At 41.3% G+C, this 20,576-nt stretch overlaps 1 protein-coding gene across 1 annotated transcript; it reads right to left on the bottom strand.

The window, feature by feature from the left end:
* Positions 1-4,524: 4,524 nt before the first annotated feature.
* On the bottom strand, positions 4,525-20,173 carry prkrip1 (PRKR interacting protein 1). The gene is made up of 6 exons (XM_043718856.1): positions 20,026-20,173; positions 17,932-18,010; positions 12,733-12,833; positions 8,746-8,831; positions 7,643-7,710; positions 4,525-4,973 (listed from the first exon to the last, which is right to left on the bottom strand). The coding sequence occupies exons 1-6, from the start codon at positions 20,134-20,136 to the stop codon at positions 4,879-4,881; spliced, it is 540 nt and encodes a 179-aa protein (XP_043574791.1). The 5' UTR covers positions 20,137-20,173; the 3' UTR covers positions 4,525-4,878.
* Positions 20,174-20,576: the final 403 nt, after the last annotated feature.

Raw genomic sequence — 20,576 nt, 5'->3', positions numbered from 1 at the left:
TAGACAGAGAACACAGGGGGCTAACACCTTCAACATATTGTCTAGCTATCACCATTGTAAACAGCTAACCCGAGAATGCAACTTTTAAAAAAAAAGGGTTTTGTGATTTACACATGAAAGAAGTGAAATTATCACTATATTCTAACAGATGAAAGGCTTAACAGACAATCAATTCTTCAATGTACAATTTCAGTTACATCACACTGCAAATTTTTGCTATAAATTCTGTGTTACGATCGAGCCCTCCACAATCACCTGACGGAGCGTCGCTCCGAAAGCTAGTGTGCTTCCAATTAAACCTGTTGGACTATAACCTGGTGTTGTGTGATTTTTAACTCATATAACATGACAGTCCCACTCCCATGCAATCCCATGTTATAAGGAAATCACATAATAGCAGCACCATTTAAACCAATGGGACTGAATCACGTTATAACCAATATAAGTAAGGAGTGTTCACATTCTACAAATAATGGTCTAACTTCTTCAACTGTGTTATAGCCAATTCGTGTTGAAAAACGTGCATTATGACAGAACTGACTGGAGATAGAGTGCGGCTGTTTAAGAGTAAATCTACATCTAACACGTGTGAATCTTTTAAAGGCCAGTTGAGTACAGCTCAGGATCACCATGTTCCTGTGACAATGAAGGAGAAGGATGGCAAAATTATTGAATGACAAGACAAATTGACAGCTTAGTCAAAAAGAAAAAGGAGGCATACAGAGCCCTTGAAAAATACAAAGATAGCAGGAAAGAACACAAATAAGGAATTAGGAAGGCTAAAGGATACCATGAAATGCCTATGGCAAACATGATATGAAATCTTTGTATCGTCTTTAATCACAGGAGAGGTCCCAGAGAACTGGAGAATAGCCAATGTCATTCCTTTGTGTAAGGCATACTCCATAAAATTACAGGCTTTACATCATTGGGAGGGAAATAATTGGAGAAGATTTTAAGGATAGAAACAAATATGGACTTACTAGCAACAGGCAGCTTGGCTTTGTATCAGCAAGATCACGACTCACAAACTTGATTGAGTTTTTTGAGGAAGTGACAAAAATAATTCATGGGGCAAGGCAGTACATGTTTGCTATATAGAGAAAGTGAGGATATGGACTTTAGCAAGGACTTTGACAAGGTCTGTCATGGTACGTTGATACGAAAGATAAAGTTACATAGGATCTGAGGTGAGCTGGTAGGATGAATACAAAATTGGCATAGAAGACAGTGCTGGTGGAAGGGATTTTTTTTTTGTCTGGAAATCTGTAACCAGTGTTGTTGCACAGGGTTCAGTGCTGGGACCTCTGTTTGATAATATATATATATATATAAATGATTTGGAGGAGAATGTAGATGGCCTGATTAGTAAGTTTGCAGATGGCAAAGATTGAGAGAACTGTGGATAGTGAGGAGGATTGCCAGATACAGATAGGCTGGAGACTTGGGTGAAAAAATGGCAGATGGAGTTTAATCTGGATGAATGCATGGTGATACATTTTTAAAGGTCTAATGTAGGAAGGAAGTATACTGTAAATGGCAGAGCCCTTAAGCATCAACATACAGAGGGATCTAGGTTTACAGGTCCACAGTTCCCTGAAAATGGCAACACAAGTGTACAAGGTGGTCAACAAGTCACATAGCGTACTTGATCAAGTCAGAGTATAAAAATTGGCAAGCCACGTTGCAGCTGTATAGAACTTTAGTAAGACCACACACGACCAGAAGGATGTATAAGAGTTGGCAGGCCATGCTAGTCATATAAGAGTTTGATTTGGCCACTTTTGGAATATTGCACGAAGTTCTGATTGCCACATAACCAGAAAGATGTGGATGCTTTGGAGACAGTACAGAGGAGGTTCACCAGGATGTTGCCTGGTATGGGCACTAGCTAAGAAGAGAGTTTGAGTAGATTAGGATTATTTTCATTAGAAAGACAGAGGTTGAATGGGAAAACCTGATTGAGATCAACAAAATCATGAGAGGCATAGACAGGGTGGATAGCAAGAAGCTTTTCCCCAGAGTGAGGAAACTTGTTTACTGGGGGGTCACAAGTTCAAGGTGAGAGGGGAAAAGTTTAGAGAAGATATGCATGGAAAGTTCTTTACACAGAGGGTGGTGGGTGCCTGGAACACATTTGCCAGTGGTGGTGGTGGTAGGGGTGGGAACAATAGCATCATTTAAGATGTATTTAGACAGATACTCGAATGGGCAGGGAACAGAAGGATACAGATCCTTAGAAAATAGGCGACAGATTTAGATAGAGGATTTGGATCAGCACAGGCTTGGAGGCTGAAAGGCTTATTCCTGTGTTGTAATTTTCTTTGTTCTTGGACGTGCAGACTTCAGTGAGGGTACAGAAATGATTTCCCAGGATGTTGCCTGGTTCGGAGGGTACTAGCCAGGAGGAGAGATTGGACAAACTTGGTTTGTTGTTACTTGGATATCAAAAGATGGCAGCCGATGATATATACAAAATAATGAGATGAATGGATAGAAGAGACATAGTCTTTTTTCGCAGGGTACAAATATCAATTATTAGGGAACATTGGTTTAGGGTAAAAAAGGGAAAGTTTTAAGAAGATCATAGAATCCCAAGAGAATGGAAACAGGCCATTTAGCCTTGAGATGTGAAAGACCGGTTTTTTGTTTCACAGAGGGTGGGAAGTACCTGGAATGCATTGTCAGAGGAGTTGGTGGAGGCAGATAGTCATAGAATCATACAGCATGGAAACAGACCATTTGGTCCAACCAATCCATGCTGACCATAATCCCAATCTAAACTAGGCCCACGTGCCTGCTATTGGTCCACATCACTCCAATTCATGTACTTATCTAAATGTCTTTTAAACGTTGTAACTATGTCTGCATCTACCACCTCCTCAGGAAGTTCATTCCACATGCAAATCACCCTGTGTAAAAAAAGTTGGTTCTCATGTCTTTGTAAAATCTCTCTCCTTTCAGACTCTTGACAGGGAAATGAACAGGCAGGGAATAGAGGGATATGGACCACACAGAGGCAAAAGTTTTTAAATTTAGGAAGGGATGTGTCAGTGCAGTCTCAGTGAGCAGAAGAGCCTGTTTCTATACTGTACTGTGTTTTATTCTTCCTTCTTTCTCATTTTTTCACTGGATCAGGGCAGTAAGTGGTGAGATCAGCATTGATCATCTGGTATAAATGGAACAGAGTACTGATGAGGTCAAAATCTAGAGAGCATACTCTCTGGAATAGTAGAAGAGGGAGGGTCAAAACTCACTCTCCTCCCTAAACATCCTCACCACAACATCAACAGATCATTTACCTAAATTATCTTTTTGCCCCACTTTCTTGATAGACATTTCCCTATCGGCTACATCATTCTTTATCGGACAATTCCCATAGAACCACAATGCTGCCCTGTTCCTCCCAAACTCATTTTGCATTGGAAAACAGCTCAAAATCCAGACAGCATAAAGATTGGCTGCTCCTGTACATGTTCCAGGCAATTAATACCTCCATCACCCCAAAGATGTGAACCCTCCTCCCATCCAGACATCCTAAAAATGCCTAGCACAAGGACAATGTGCATTTATATAGCACCAATTCTGCCCTCAGGATATGGCAACTCATTTTAGAGTCAATGAAGTAATTGACATGTTGTCATTGTTGTAAAGTTGCAACAATCAGCTGGGCTTGTTTTTCCACACCAATCTACCATAAATAAAAATTTCAATAACAAGAATTTCTATGTAATGTGGGCTGAAAGATATATACTTTCCCACTCTTCTTTCAAATAGAGTAATAGATTTTTTTTTTAAACCCCTAACTGAAAAAGCAAATTAAATCTGATGGAACAATTCATACAGAAGACTAATTCAATTTAATCATACAGGGTCATGTACTCATCTCTGGAGTAAGACTTGACCCACAGGCATTAAGGTAAGTGCTACCCACTAAACCATACAAATATCAACTGAGGAAGCTGCTGCCTAGTGCAGGGGTCTAGTGACACTGACTCCTTCAATTGTAGCTTCAAAACAGTTAGGTCAGAGTTGGAAATTCAGCTAACTACAACTTTGTTGTATTGAAATACAAGGAACCTTTATGACAGTACTGCAAGAAGCAAGAAACATTTAGGATAGATGAGAGTTTGACTGGGAGCTGAATGCTAGAGAATTGAGATTTAAAATCCCATTCTCTGATTATTAGGCCATGCTGACTCAGTGATAGATTGGCTTCATAACACACTGCAAGATTGAGAGAAATTGCAGAGTAACTTTGCAGAGAATACAAAACGGTGTATGGGGCTTCAGATTAGTGACAGGAGCTTTAAAGTCAGGAGCTAAAAGAGATCAGTACCCAACCTACATGATGGACTACATGATCTCTTTCTGATCTACAATATGTCTGAAAGTCTATGAATTAGGGATTCATAGAATTCACATTCCAAGAAAGATTTAAACAGTCAATCTTATACTTTGTTCTGTTAACAAAAAAGATTTAGCATTTACAAATAATCATAAAATACATTCATTAAAACTTTGGACATATAAAATGTTTACTTTGTATGTTATGTACAAGAGAATCAAAACTTAGCAACTCCATTTCTATTTGAAAATTAAATGTTCCAGAAAAATTACTTCACACCTTTAAAAGTAGGTCATTTGCTGGTCCTGTGCTGAGAAAGGAGTTCAAAGCAAAAATGCAGCCAATACCAGGATTCAAAAAGTAGAAGAATTCTGGTCTGACAGACAGCTGTAACTCTCTAAATACTGTCAGACCTGTTGGGAATCTTAGCCATTTGCTGTTTGTATTTGGAACCAGAAGTATCCAAATCACAAACCCCCACAGGCACATGCTACTGTGTTGATAGAGTTCTTGTTTCAGGGAGGTCCAGGTCACCGACCACCCATTACAAAGCTTGGATCTTCACAGTCGTCCACCTTGTTGTTGGGGCTGTTCTCCTCTTCCTCACTGCTGGAATTTTCAGAGCCTAGAGGACAGATTAGAGAAAGTGATATTCACAAAAGGATACTTGAGTGTTCAACCATTATCTCAGAATGTTTGTCATAATTGTGCAATGAAGTCTGCCTGAACAATTGTATAAATGGAGTGCTGTCTGATACTCTTTTTCTTCTTCACAGGTAAAGAAATTATCAGCTCCTAACAAAAATCTGGGATACTAAAGAGAGATGAAGTGATGGCAAATATGATGAGGTAAAGGGAGACAAAGTAATACCGCAAGCTATCAATTTGGTTTAGGATTACAATGACTAACAGAGTCATAGAGATGTCAGAGATGTACAGCATGGAAACAGACCCTTTGGTCCAACCCGTCCATGCCAACCAGATATCCCAACCCAATCTAATCCCACCTGCCAGCGTCCGGCCCATATCCCTCCAAACCCTTCCTATTCATATACCCATCCAAATGCCTCTTAAATGTTGCAATTGTACCAGCCTCCACCACATCCCCATGCAGCTCATTCCATACATGTACCACCCACTGCATGAAAAAGTTGCCCCTTAGGTCTCTTTTATATCTATAAGGCCAGAGATTGTAAGTTTTTTTTATAAAAAGTTTAAAGCCTGTACGTGAATGCATAGAGGGATGGCTCGCTAAGACAGATAGAAATAAATAGAGATATGGATGCAATGTGACCAAGGCAGGGTTGTGAATGCTGAAGGGAATGTGGAATGACAGAAAGCTAAGAAAAAGTGGTGAGAGTGCTCTGTTTGTTCAAGACAGCCTTAATTCAGAACTGAGGTAAGGCCTTAACTTCAAAGACTAGATTAGATTAGGTTACTGAGGATTAGATTATATTACTGTGTGGAAACAGGCCCTTCGGCACAACAAGTCCACATCGACCCGCCAAAACGCAACCAACCCAGGCCCATTCCCCACATTACCCCTTCAGCCAACACTATGGGCAATTTAGCATGACCAATTCACCTAACCTGCATCTGGAGGAAACCCACGCAGACACAGGGAGAATGTGCAAACTCCACATAGTCAGTCGCCTGAGGCAGGAATTGAACCCAGGTCTCTGGCGCTGTGAGGCAGCAGTGTTAACCACTGTGCCACCGTGCCACTGACAGTGACATAGAATGAGTTTGGATAGAGATAAGAAATAAAGGTGAGAGATCCCTAGTGGAAGCAGATTGTTGGTCCCCCAATGGTCGGATAGACAATACAGAGAAAAATAAATGGAAGATGAAAGAAATGCACTGCAATTACCATGGGTGACTTTAACCTACACGTGGATTGATAGAATCTGATTGGCAAAGATAGCCTGGAAAATGAACTCATTCTATTCAGGACAGTGAACATTCTTGAGTCAAACAGGGAGCAGGCTATTCTAGACTTTGTAAAGTGCCACAGTACAGCATTGATCAATGATGATAAAGAAGCCTCTAGATGACAGCAGTCACAACATAACAGAATTTCATGTTTGGTCTGAAGGGGAGAAATGTGATGCCACAGCTAAAATTTTAAACCTAACTAAAAGTAAAAGAGGGTATGAAGGCAGAGCTCGTTACAGTGAACTGGGAAGCTAGATTAAAAGGTAGGACAGTGAATTTGTAATTGCAGACTTTTAATAACTCTCAGCAAAGATTCACCCCAGTGAGAAAGAAAAGTTGTTTGACAAGGATGAATCAACTGTGACTATATAGGGACGTTAAGGGGAGTGTTGCATGAAACTGCAGAGATTAATGCAAGCTTACCAGACTGAGCAGTCTTTAAGAACTAGCCAACAATGATTATCAGGATAATAAAGGGAGTGAAAACAAAGTATGACTGAAAACCAACTATAATATGAAAACAGGTAGTAAGAGTTTCTCCAAATATTTTAATCAAAAAAAAGTAAATTGAACTAATGTTGGTGCTTTAGTGTGTGTCCGGGCAATTAATAATGGAAACCAAAGGCTTTTTTTTTCCAGGTAGGTACAGATTTACAATATGAATCAGTGACTGGATTGAAGGAACTGAACAAATAATGACTAAGGTTTCCGACAAACCAAAATAGGTAAGCAAGTATATTAGTAGTCCAAGAAAGTGTATTAACAAAAGAAATAGTGTGGTCAAATGAGGGGGCAAAAATTTGGCAGAGGAATAGATGAAAATGTAAACTTATCCACTTTGGTAAGAGTAGGAATGCGTAAAACAATTTAAATGGAGATAAATTGCAGAAATGGGGTCCTCCTTCAACATTAACAGAGTCACATATCAGTATAATAACTAACATTGCAAAACTTTTATTAAATATCAGAAGTTAACAGGTTTCTAAATAATGTACTAAACCACATTGAAAAATTCAGCTTTAAATTAATTGCATTACCTTTTAGAGCCTGGCTCAGCATGTCTCTCTACATAGGACTTTCAGTAGAATTGTGGAGTTTAAAATAAAGAGAATGCAACGTTTCCTAAACAGATCACCTGATGAAAAGGCCACAACCTGAACCATTAACTGTTTCTCTCCCCACACTTGCTGCCAAGCATTTCCAGTTTCATTTCTTAAAATGGTTCTAGGCGCTGCATTTCAGGCACAGAATAAGCAACAAGAGTTTTGATGGAACCTTCAGCAACTACTTTTCCTGAAAGAATTCCAGGCATTGATTTTGATGCAGCCCAGAATAAATCAGAAATGGAGCGCAGCTCACCTTCTGTGGTTTTTGTAGAGTCCTGCTTGGCTTTCTTTGCCAACAGCTTCTTCTCCTTTAACTTCTGACTGTATTGAGAAAAATAAGTTAGTAATTTGCTCCTTATACCTAAATTTAAAATTTTGAATTAATTCTTCTCAATCCAGATAAAAAGCTTTGCTTTCAGCCAGTATGTCATTAATTAAATTGGCTAATGATGAGTGCAAATATTCCCATGATCTACAACTTTTTCCCCTCTGCCAAGTGCAATTGAATTCCTGCTTGGAGAACAAGGCAGCATCTTCAGACTCTCACTAAAATTGGTTGCAGTGCCTAGTGAGCGCAGATTGGTTCAAGATAACCAATGGGCGGCACGGTGGCACAGTGGTTAGCACTGCTGCCTCACAGCGCCTGAGACCCGGGTTCAATTCCCGCCTCAGGCGACTGACTGTGTGGAGTTTGCACGTTCTCCCCGTGTCTGCGTGGGTTTCCTCCGGGTGCTCCGGTTTCCTCCCACAATCCAAAGATGTGCAGGTCAGGTGAATTGGCCATGCTAAATTGCCCGTAGTGTTAGGTAAGGGGTAAATGTAGGGGTATGGGTGGGTTGTGCTTCGGCGGGGCGGTGTGGACTTGTTGGGCCGAAGGGCCTGTTTCCACACTGTAAGTAATCTAATCTAATCTAATAACTGTGGCACCAATAGCCCCAACCTGGATCAGCAAATTCCATACAAGGAGGGTCTTGACCCCACAGTAATTTTACTGAGTAGCTTAATTACAAATCCATCAGTGGACCCCATCACCAATAACTGATAGAAACTCCTAAAACACATAGCAGAATCAAACAGAACAGGTATGACAGGATAAGCAAAAGTGAGGACTGCAGATGCTGGAGATTAGAGTCGAGAACATGGTGCTGGAAAAGCACAGGTCAGGCAGCATCCGAGGAGCAGGAAAATCGATGTTTTGGGCAAAAGCCCTTCATCAGGAATCCTTCATCAGGTATGACAGGCTGGCAGTTCTGACCTCTCACTGCCACGGTTCCATTGAATTGGAAATGAGAGATAAACTGTAATGTAATTTTTGACTGGGTCTCCTGGATCCAGGAGAAGATTGGCAGCTTTTACCGTTTCTTCCTGCGTTTCTCGGTCTTCTCTTCAGCCACTTTTCGATTGTTGTCCAGTTTCTTCTGAAATTCTTCTTCCAGACTTTGCTGTAAAGTAACAAAATCATTAAAATGAATGATGCAGGCACCAACACAACCATGTAATAACACTCAGTTCACAGTTCATTTCATAGAGAAAGATTATATTCATTGTAAGAGCAGATAGCCTGAAGCCTCTTTGGATGGTTTAGTCACATCAATTATTTCTAAAGATGGGTGCAGTATCAGAATTACAATTCTCGCTGATATATCATCCAACATATTCCTACCCTCCCTCCCTCCGGGCTTTAACTCCTGCCTCAGTCAGCGTCCACTCAATTGGAATAGCCCCTATCTCCTAGGCAGTTTTCTTACTCTGCTCCCCAAACAGGTCAGTATTGCGAAGCTCATTGTGAGAAACCTTCTCAATACATAAAATATGTTTGTTCAAAGTTCATTGTCAAAAAGAGCGTTAACCCAAGCTACAGGATATGTTCACATTTCAAAGGAGAAACAACTCATCTAAAAACAGGAGGAGTTGGTCATTTGGCTTTTTGAGATGTTCTGGTACTGAGCAAGATCATAGTGAATTTGACCTTGGTTTCAACTCCACTTTCTTATCAATTGCCAATAATCCATGACTTCATTATGTTCAAAATCTCTCAGCCTTTAATTCAAAGATTCAGCCCACAGCTCTCTGGGATGCAGAGGTACCAGAATTAGAGGAGTTGCAGGGCTTGAGGAGATGACAGAGACAGGGAGTGGAAGGGCTGCATCTTTTTTTAGTTTTCTTTGTTTTTGATTGTCGACTATAATGGGAAAGGACTTATTAAAACACAGGACTGGAGCAGACATTGGTGACTTTTAAAAATAAGTTACTAGCACCCATTGCAGATCGTGTTTCCACTGCTGCTTTGCAGGAGATAAGATGGTGTGGCATGGCACCACAGTGTGTGCAGAGTGAGAATTGGCTGGCTATTGGTAGGCTGTGGGCTTGTGTAATTATGACTAGCTGAGCATGCTAAAAGGTCATTAGCCTAACATTAACTCATTTACTAGTTCCTGAGCAGTTGAACAGTGAGTGTGAACAGTAATGACAGAAGGTTTATCAGACTAGGCAGGGTCTGTCTCTGTATCTCTACAGCAACTAACTCAAATCTGGAGACAGTTATTCTCTCCCCCCATTCACTGAGCTGTTGCCTCTCAACAGCTATGAAAGTGAGCTTTTTTTTATTCATACAAAGAATGCTGACTGCAGTAAATATGCCAGCATTCATTGATCATCTCTAACTGCCCTGAGGGTAATTAGGAATGAACAACAAATGCTGGCCAATTACAAGTAAGCCATATTGCTGAGAGTCTGGACTCATGTCGACCATACTGGGTAAAGATTGCAATTTTCTCCCTTAAAAGGACATTAGTAAAACAAATAGTTTTCCTGACAATCTGCAGTGGTTTCATTATCATTAGACACTTAATTGCAGATTTTGTTTTATTGAATTCAAATGTTGCCACGGCAGGAATCAAACCCAGGATTAATAGCCTAGTGAGAATTCCATTGGGCCATCAATGCTAAAGACACAGATGATTTATGCAAAGAACTAAGAATCTGGAAAGAATGGACTCCCGAGAACAGAAAGTCTTGGAAGGGAAATAGAACAAATTATTGAAGTTTGCAGATTGGTGTTATTGAAGTGTGTGTTCACCTTTCTTTCCTCCATCTACTACGCACACATTTATTCTTTGTCAGTGTCTGTCTATAGGGATTTTAAAAGGAGGTGGGAATTTTAGCTTGTACAGGCATTTGTTGATAATTCATAGCTGTTTACATACGATTAGATTAGAGTACCTACAGTGTGGAAACAGGCCCTTCGGTCCAACAAGTCTACACCGCCCCTCCGAAGAGCAACCCACCCAGACCCATTCCCCTACATCTACCCCTGACTAATGCACCTAACTCTACAGGCAATTTAACATGGCCAATTCACCTAACCTGCACATCTTTTGGACTGTGGGAGGAAACCAGAGCACCCGGAGGAAACCCACACAGACACGGGGAGAATGTGCAAACTCGATGGACCGAGCTGGGAATCAAACCCAGGTCCCTGGTGCTGTGAGGCAGCAGTGATAACCACTGAGCCACTATGCCGTCCACAATAAAGTATATGATGGGCATTTACTTATTTACAACAAACAGGCGCTCTTGTTAAACAGAGGAGCCTGGTCAGTGTTTTCTGTTAACCAGATTCCTTCAGACAGATAAGACAGAGACTTTATGTACGTTGATTAAATCATGAACGTTGTGGTGACACTAAAATACGGTGGGACACATTTTCCCAAGTGGGTCATAACAGAGAGGGTGAACATAAATAGGGATTTGAAAGAAGGATGAGAATTTTTGTTGTTTCATTGCAAGACAGGACAGGTCACTTAACTGGGGGTGGAGAGGAGCTGCAGTTGGGTGGTTGACTTACAACAAGGGCACAGGAACCAGTTGTAACTTCAGGTTGAGAGAATGTGCATGATTGACCATGACAGCATTGGAATAGTCGAGTCAGAATAAGGTCCTATATAATAGAGATTAGCGTGTAAAATTAAATCACATGGGTTTGGAAGGAGCATACCAATTTGGACAATGTGAATACATTTGAAGACATCCATTTTGGTAGCAAAAACAGGAGGGTGGATTATTATCTGAATGGCGATAGATTGGGAAAGGGGGAGGTGCAATGAGACCTGGGTGTTCTCGTACACCAGTCACTGAAACTGAACTTGCAGGTGCAGCGGATGATAAAGAAGGCAAATGGTATGTTGATTTTCATAGTGACATGATTTGAATGCAGGAGCAGGGATGTTTTGCTGTAATTGTAGAGGGCCTTAGTGAGACCATATTGTGTGCAGTGTTTGCCTCCTTATCTGAGGAAGGATGTTCTGGTGATGGAGGGAGTGCAATGATGATTTACCATATGATTCCAGGACTAGTGTGTGAAGAGAGACTGGACCGTTAGAAAAATGAAGGGTGATCTCAGAGAATAGAATTCTAATAGGATTCGACAGGATAATTGTACGATTGTACGAAAGATGGCCGGGGATAGTCCAGAACCAGCGTACGGTTATGGGAAAGATCATTTGGGACTAAGACAATTGGAAATTTCTTCACCCTGACAGTAGTAAGCCTGTGGAATTTTCTTGTCACAGAAAGTGACTAAAGCCAAAACATTGTGAAGGAGTTAGATATCATTCTTATGGCTAATGGGATCAAAGGGTATGGGGCAAGAGCGGGTATGAAGTAAAATGATCATACTGAATAGCAGTACAGGCTTAGAGGGCCCAACGGTCCACTTCTGCTCCTATTTTATGTTTCTATGTAACAAAGAAATGGGCAAACATTTCAGCAGATGAGCTGAGTCAAAGGTGGAGATGGGAGATTTGGAAATTGGGGATCTTCCTGGTAGTGTCAATATCACTGATATTCAAACAAGGCTCAGAGTTTGTAAAGAGTTGAGTTAAATTCTAGACAATTGGCAAGGAAATCAATGAAGTTGGCAACAGGAATTGAAAATAATGGCATCAGTCTTCCCAGGAGAGGTTTAATATCAATTACACATTAACTGAACGCTGAGAAATGATCACTGTTAAAAGATTTTTAACAAAACAGATCTCGAATCTAAAACTCTGGTCTCCAAACTACCATCCTAACAGTATAGCCAGTGCCGAGGATATGAAACTCACATTCACCACAGACTCTCTGAAACCACTTGGGCAATGCACATTACAGACAGTTTTGAGAGTAGTGTAAAATTAACTTGCAAGCAGACTGCAGCACATACATTCAATGAAACCACTGCAGTTGACACAGCAATAGATTTGAATGGTTGAAATCTCAAACACCAGTTAGGATGTACACTGATCCTGGAGTTCAGACCAACACTGCTTTCATTTTATGTGCAGTATTGAAAGAATCACACACCTGTGCTGCCTGCTTTTCCATGAACTCCTCCCTCATATATTCCCTTCGCCGCAGGTGCCTGTAAACATGGAATTCTCCACTGCCTGCACCAGCACTTGATCCTATTATCAGAGCAGAATGACAACACAATGTGGAGAAAAGGGTGTACAGTAAAACAGAACGTTACCATTTAAATCAAAACATCCTATTAATGTTTGATGTAAAAGACTATCAATCAGATAGCAACTGTACTCTGGCATCTGTACCTGCACATAGAAAGAAAAGAGTATAATGTGACTGGGCGACACACTGTGTCTGATGGGTAGCTCTGCAGAATGTGGAACGGTGACCACAATCACTGTTGAGAATATCTCAAACAGTTTCAAATCATCAGTTAAGCTGTAACTCTCCCTACCTGAAGATTATACTATTTGACCAACCATTATTAATGACTAGTTATAGAAGGGATGTTTCAATTTTGCTAAAATACACAAAGGAGGAGACATGGTGGCAGAAATCTCTTCATATTTCTGGTTTTTCAAATATTTGTCCACGAAACAGGTTAGTTATTGGTTTAGGTTTACATTCCATTCTTAAATAAACTGCAGGGGTTCTACGTTGAGGACAGAAGTCCAGATGTACATTCAAAGACAATAAGGAAAAGGAGGGAAGCACCACAAGTTCTTCAATTGATCCAATCACCAGTTCACATTGCTCTTGGAACTGAAGCAACCAAAAAGGGAAAAATGAAAGCATTGTTTCGTCGCAGTAAATCAAAATAAGACAACAATGGCATATCGCAGGTCATAGAGGAGAACAGTACCTCACCTGCAATGAATGCCAATTACATGCCTGAAGCTTTCTAACTTTGGATCATACTTTACTGAACGAACACCTTCTGCATTTCTTTTAAGTTATTGTTCATCATTTAAAACTATTACATTTGCCTGCTACCCAGAATTGACTCATCCATCTCAAAGCAAAAATCTGGCAGATGAAGTATAATGTGGGAAATGGAAAGTGGTTCATTTTGGCAGGGATAATGAAGTGTTACTTAAATGGACAACGTTTACAGAATTCTGAGCTGCAGCAGGATCTAGGCGCTGTGGTACTCAAATCTCAAAATGTTAGTATAAAGGTGCAGCAAATACCTCAGCAACTAATGGATGCTGCCTTTAATACAAGTGGGATTGAACACAAAGAATTATGTCATGCTTCAGTTATACAGGGCATTGGTGAGACCACCATCTTGAAAACCATGTACAATTTTGGGCTTAACTAAGGAAGGATGCACCAAAGGCAGTTCAGAGGAGTTTACTACATTGATATCTGGAATGAGCTAGTTATTTTAAGGATAAGTTGAACAAACGAGGCTTAATCCATTGGAGTTTAGAGCAAGGGGTGACTTGGTTGAAGTGTAGCCCAATTACTACTCCACCTTACATTGTTCCGGATCCAATTATTTTCCGAAGGTTATCTCTGGATTATTTTACAACCTCTCACTTTCATCATAATTTGTAAACAGAAAATACAACAGGTTTATTGAATAGGTCATCCTCCTTCACCAGTGTCAACATTACTAATCATTTTAAAGTTGCAAATAAAAACTTTTCAAAATACATGGAACAGGCACCCAGAGTGTAAAAGGCCCGGATGAGGCGGAATTTCTCAAAAGTGTACAAGAAAGTTTCCTAAATCAATATGTAGAAGGCTCTACTTGGGAGGGTGTAACATTGGACCTCCTCTTTGAAAACGAGGTCAGGCAAGTGACTGGAGAGCACTTTGGGTCCAGTGATCATAACTCTCTCAGTTTTAACATAGTTATGGAAAAGAATAGGACAGGTCCACAGGTTAAGGTGCTAAACTGGAGTGGGGCCATTAGGCAGGATCGAGCAGAGGTCAACTGGGTCAGTCTGTTTGATGGAAAAAGAATGACTGGCAAATAGATGTCTTTTAAAATTTGATGTCAAGAGTCCAGGGATAAAACGTCCCTGTTAGGATAGAGGTAAAAGCTGGCAATGGTCAGGAAAAAGGTGGCAGCGTGCATTGGGTTTAAGCTATTGGGCGCAAGTGAATCCCGAGATGACTATAATAAGTGTAGAAGCACACTTAAGAGGGAAATCAGAAGAGCAAAAAGAAGGTATTAGATGGATCTGGCAGACAAGATTAAAGATAATCCCAAGAGGTTCTATAGCTATACTAACAGTAAAACAGAGCCTTGGGAAAGATTAGCATGACCATCTATGTGCAGAGCCACAGGAGATGGGGGAGATTTTCAATGAATATTTCTCCTCAGTGAGGAGAGAACCATGGATGCTAAGGAAATAAGGGAAACAAGTGGACAAGTTTTGGACTGTACACATATTACCAGAGAGGAGATGGATTCAAAATTGACTCGAGGGTGATGGTTGAAGGTTGTTTCTTAGACTAGAGGCCTGTGATTGTGGTGTGCCACAGGGGTTGGTGTTGGGATTGTTGTTATTCGTTATTTACATAAATGATCTGGATGCGAAGGTACAAGGCATGATTAGAAAGTTTGTGAATGACAAAATTAGGAGGTATTGTTGATAGCAAGGAAGGTTGTCAAAAATTAGAGAGAGATCTTGATCAGATGGGGGAGTGGGCTGAGGATTGGCAAACGCAATTCAATACAGTGACATGTGTAAAGTCAAATCAAGGTAGGACTGATACAGTAAACACTAAGGTCCAGAGGAGTCACGTGGAACAGAGGGACCTAGGAATACCAGTATATAGTTTGTTGAAAGCGGTGTCACAGGTAGACAGGGTGGTGATTAAGGCATTTAGCATGCTGGCTTCCATCCGTCGAGGCACTGGGCATAAGAGTTGAGGCATTATGTCACAGTTGTATAAGCCATTGGTGAGGCCGCACTTGGAGTTTGTTTTTTTTTAGATTAGATTACTTAGTGTGGAAACAGGCCCTTCGGCCCAACAAGTCCACACCGGCCCGCCGAAGCACAACCCACCCATACATCTACCCCTTACCTAACACTACGGGCAATTTGGCATGGCCAATTCACCTGACCTGCACATCTTTGGACTGTGGGAGGAAACCGGAGCACCTGGAGGAAACCCACGCAGACACAGGGAGAATGTGCAAACTCCACACAGTCAGTCGCCTGAGGCGGGAATTGAACCCGGGTCTCTGGCGCTGTGAGGCAGCAGTGCCACTGTGCCGCCCACTAATTGTGTGCAGTTGTATTGTGAGTATTGTGTGCAGTTTTGGTCACCCTATTATAGGAAAGACACAGTTAAACTGGAAAGAGTGCAAAGATGATTTATAACAATGTTGCCAGGACTAGGGAGAGTTATAGAGAGAGGTTGGCCAGGATAGGACTTTATTCTTTGGAACGTAGGAAAGTGACCTTATTCAAGGTATATAAAATCATTAGTGTCATAGATAGGATGAATGCATATAATATTTTTCCCAGGGATGGGGAATTGAAAACTAGAGGGCACAGTTTTAAGGCGAGGGGGAAAGATTTAGGAAGGACCTGAGGGGCAACTTCTTCTTGCAGAGATTGATGTGTAAATGGAATGGGCTGCCAGAGAAAGTGGTTGAGGCAGGTACAATAGCAACATTTAAAAAAACATTTGGGCAGGTATATGGATGGCAAGGGTTTAGAGGGATATGGACCAATTTGGGCTGAAAGGCCTGTTTCCATGTCGTATTACTCTATGACTCTATGAATCTAGCACATTACAGAAGAGGGAGTAGAACAGAACCTCACCTGCAAAAAATCTCAATTACATGCCTTCTTGTCATACTGAAAGTCACTGATTCACTGAGTCCTTCAAGAACATAAAGGAGTAAATCGCTGTAACCAGTCAAGATAATACACTAACCAGAAAAAAACCCAGGGAGCTGGGAAAGACAGCATAACAAGACATTTACTTCACGCATTTAGCTGGGTAAGCTGCACGGTCCTAGAAAGTTGTTCTCTGATTTCAGTTAGTACTATAGTTAAACTGTGGAGAGAAGTTTTTATCTTGTAGGAGGATATCAAACATGGGCTCACTGTTTAAAACTCAGGGGTCTCCATTTGAAAGAGAGATTAAGCTTTTTTTTTCCTGAAGGTCATGTCTCTTTGAAATTTGCCTCCTGAAAAGATAGTGGAAGCAGAAGCTTTGAATTTTTTTTAAATAGCAGAGGTAGATAATTTTGCTAAGGAGTTGAAAGGTTATCAGGGTAGATGGGAGTGCGGTTGAGGTTACGTCAGATCAGCCATGACTTTATTGAATGGCAGAGCAGCTTGAGGTGCTGAATGGCTTCCTCTGCTCCTATTCATGTATCTGACTTCACTGGGGTCCCAACAGGTGGTGGTGGTGGTGGTTTTGGGAAGCAGGGTGGTGAGGGGTGGGATGAGGAGTTGAAGAAGAGGAGGGAAGCCAACTGGGCTGCAGCATTCAATTATGAGTTGGTTAATACTCATCCAAGGTCAGGGTGTTACCGAGATATCAGACAGGTTTGAGTACAAAATTCCATGCAAGGACTGCACAAAACACTATATAGGACAAACAGGAAGACAGCTAACGATCCGCATCCACGAACATCAACTAGCCACGAAACGACACGACCAGCTATCCCTAGTAGCCACACACGCAGACGACAAGCAACATGAATTTGACTGGGACAACACTACCATTATAGGGCAAGCGAAACAAAGAACAGCCAGGGAATTCCTAGAAGCTTGGCACTCATCCACAAACTCCATCAACAAACACATAGACCTGGACCCAATATACTGGCCACTACAGCGGACAGCTGAAACTGACAACCGGAAGCAGCAGGGACAGGCCACTATAAATGCCGGAGGAAACACCACAGAAGCGCTTCACAGGAGGTTCCCAAGCACTGAGGATGTCACCTAGACAGGGGACGAAACGTTTGCAACAAAAACTTCCAGCTCGGCGAACAGAACCACAGCAGGTTTGAGTACAGCTACAATGCTCTCTAAAAGTCTGAATGCCCTTTTAACAACATCACTGCATATAATTTTACATATTCTTCAATATCTAATACCTAGTAATTGTTCTGTGCAGAGAGATTAAAAATATGGCATCTGGACTACACAGATTCCCAAGACAACCTGAAGATCGATCCCTTGGAAAGGTACTGTATTAATGGAAATAATTGCTTCCGAGCAGAAGGAACTGGAGCATAAAGTGGTAGCAGAAATATTGATAAAGACCAACATTTACCCATGACATCACGAACAAATTCGGGTGGTGGCCGTGGAGCCCAGTCTTTGGGTTTTTCCAAGATTGGTACTTGCTTCTCCTACAAGAAATTGATGTAAAATTTTCATTAATATCAAATCTTTCAAACTGATTCCTACATCCTCTCAATTTATCACAGGGTCCAGAAAAGCACTGAAAATCATGCTGTTAGCAGAATTCTCCCTCCTTCTCACTTAACATAGCACAACGAATGGAGTATTATGCAGGAAAATATGAAGTTATTCATTTTGAAAGGGAGAACAAAAACAGTTTTATTTAAATAGAGAGAAACTACAGAAAACTGCAACACCAAGAGACCTGGGGAGTTTAACAGTAATGAAGTTGTACTGCGACCACAGAAGGTGCTGGTGAGACCACAATCTGGAGGACTGTGAGCAGTTTTGGTTCCCTTAAAGAAAGATATCATTTCATTGCAAGCAGCTCAGAGGAGGTTCACTAGAATGATCCTTGGTGTGGAGGGATTATCTCATGAGCAAAGGCTTAACAAGTTGGGAGTCGACTCACTGCAGTTTAGAAGAATGAGAGGTGATTTCATTGAAACATATAAAGATTCTTAAGGGGCTTGAAAGGGTAAATGTTAACAAGATGTTTTCCCTCATGGGAGAGTCTAGGGCCAGAGGGCATAGTCTCAGAATTAAGGGGTACCAATTTAAGACAGATGAGGGGGAATTTCTTCTCTCAGACGGTTGAGTGTCTTTGAAACTTCTAACCACAAAGAGCTGTGGAGACAGAGTCCTTGTGTATATTTAAGGCTAAGATAGATAGATTCTTGATTAGGAAGAGAATCTAGGGTTACAGGAAAATGGATGTGAGGAATATTGGATCAACTGTGGTCCTATTGAATGGTGGAGCAGACTTGAGCAGCCAAACAGGCAAAAGTGACTTCTGCTGGAGATCAGAGTCAAGATTAGAGTGGTGCTGGAAAAGCACAGCAGGTCAGGCAGCATCAGAGGCAGCCAAACAGCCTACTCCTGTTTCTACTTCTTATGGTAATGCTGTATTGTCATGCCAGTTTGCCCCCCTGCTACTCTTCTCCACCAAGACCATCCATCCACCTTCTCAGAGTTCCACTAGGACTTCTAACAATTCATTAACAACTATTATAAAAATAAGGAATTGTGGATGCTGGAAATCTGAAACAAAAACAGAAATTGCTGGAGAAACCCTACTGAGCATCTGTGAACAGAAAGCATGTATCAATGTATCAAGTCCAGTGATCAGTTTTCAGAAGTGCTGAGTTACCACAATATTGAATTCCATGTTAAGTTTGAAGTTCACATACTGTAGTCCCAAATAAGATATTTCAATTTAAAAGTAAATTATATGGTTTGATAGGCTAAATAGACTAAAAGCTATGATGTTAAATGAACAATGATAAACTTTTCAAGAAATAACTCATATGAAATGTGGAGGATATTCAAGAGTGCAAAGACATGAAATAACTATTATTAACAGTAAACATATTGGAAAAATTTAAGTGACTAAAACCCAAACCCACAGGAGCAATCCTTGGGTTCAAGAGAGCTGCAGAGATAGTGGATGCACTGGTTATGATTCTCCAAGATTCCAGAAAAACTAAAAGACTAGTATTAGCAAATGTAATACTGTCATTTAAGAAATGAGGGAGAAAACAAGAGTGGCAAAAGGAGGTGTAAAGGGGTATTTTCAGTTTGGCATGCTGTACTTAGTGGAGTGCCACAAGGATTAATATAGAGCCCTCAGGAATTTATAACCCATGTTAATAACAGTGTAAGAAACAGATGCATCAAATCTGCTGATGATACAAACCTAGTTGTATATGTAAGCAGTGAAATTTGTAAAGGTTGATACACAGAATTGGTCAAGGAAAACAAATAGCTATGCAGTTTGCCCAGGGAGATGGTCTATTCACCACCAACCCGCACCCATCCTGCTCGTGTATATAATATGTACAATATATAATAGTGTGTGCGCGGCCCCGGCGCGCGCGCACACTATTATATATTGTACATATTATATACATTCTCCCGGGACGACACTCCCTCGTGGCCCGGGTCCGGGTGTGGTTTCACTAACCGGGTTCTTCATTAACCGCTCCAGCTTTAACCGCTGTTCCTCGGCCGCATTCCGCGGGATGACGAGCGGCTGAAGCAGCTTCTTGTTCGGCCGTTTCGCTCCGTCCGCCATCCCCGCCCGGGCCGCGCACGCGCACTAACGCCCTATGATTGTGTTCGTCATCAACCCGCGCCTTAACTCTGCAGCTGGGCAACCTTCTCAACATCCGGGGATTTAACCTTCAACTCCACACTAAAACAAAATATAAACTCACCCCTTACACTGATAGTCCTCCTTGGTAATTGTTTACAGATAAACAGGGCCCACGTTCACACTCTGTCTCATTCTTGGACACGTGTGTCTCCATCAAGGATGGACACCTCGGCACCACACTCTACCGCAAACCCACAGACAACCTCACACTTCTCCAGCTTCCACCCAAAACTTATTAAAATAGCCATTCCCTATGGACAAGCCCTATGCATACACCGGATCTGCTCACATGAGGAGGAACGTGACGGACACCTGGAAGTACTCAAGGATGCCCTCACAAGAACGGGGTACAATGCTCA

Source organism: Chiloscyllium plagiosum, chromosome 28 (assembly GCF_004010195.1).
Source record: "Chiloscyllium plagiosum isolate BGI_BamShark_2017 chromosome 28, ASM401019v2, whole genome shotgun sequence".
Lineage (NCBI taxonomy): Eukaryota > Metazoa > Chordata > Chondrichthyes > Orectolobiformes > Hemiscylliidae > Chiloscyllium > Chiloscyllium plagiosum.
This window is presented reverse-complemented; position numbering and strand designations above follow the sequence as displayed.

Coding starts and splice junctions, on each gene's coding strand:
- prkrip1 (XM_043718856.1), bottom strand. CDS start 20,136: ATGGCGGACGGAGCGAAACGGCCGAACAAGAAGCTGCTTCAGCCGCTC. Junction 12,834..17,931: donor ATTTGTTCGTGATGTCATGG/GTAAATGTTGGT, acceptor CTCTGATAATAG/GATCAAGTGCTGGTGCAGGC. Junction 7,711..8,745: donor GAGAAACGCAGGAAGAAACG/GTAAAAGCTGCC, acceptor TTCTCAATACAG/TCAGAAGTTAAAGGAGAAGA.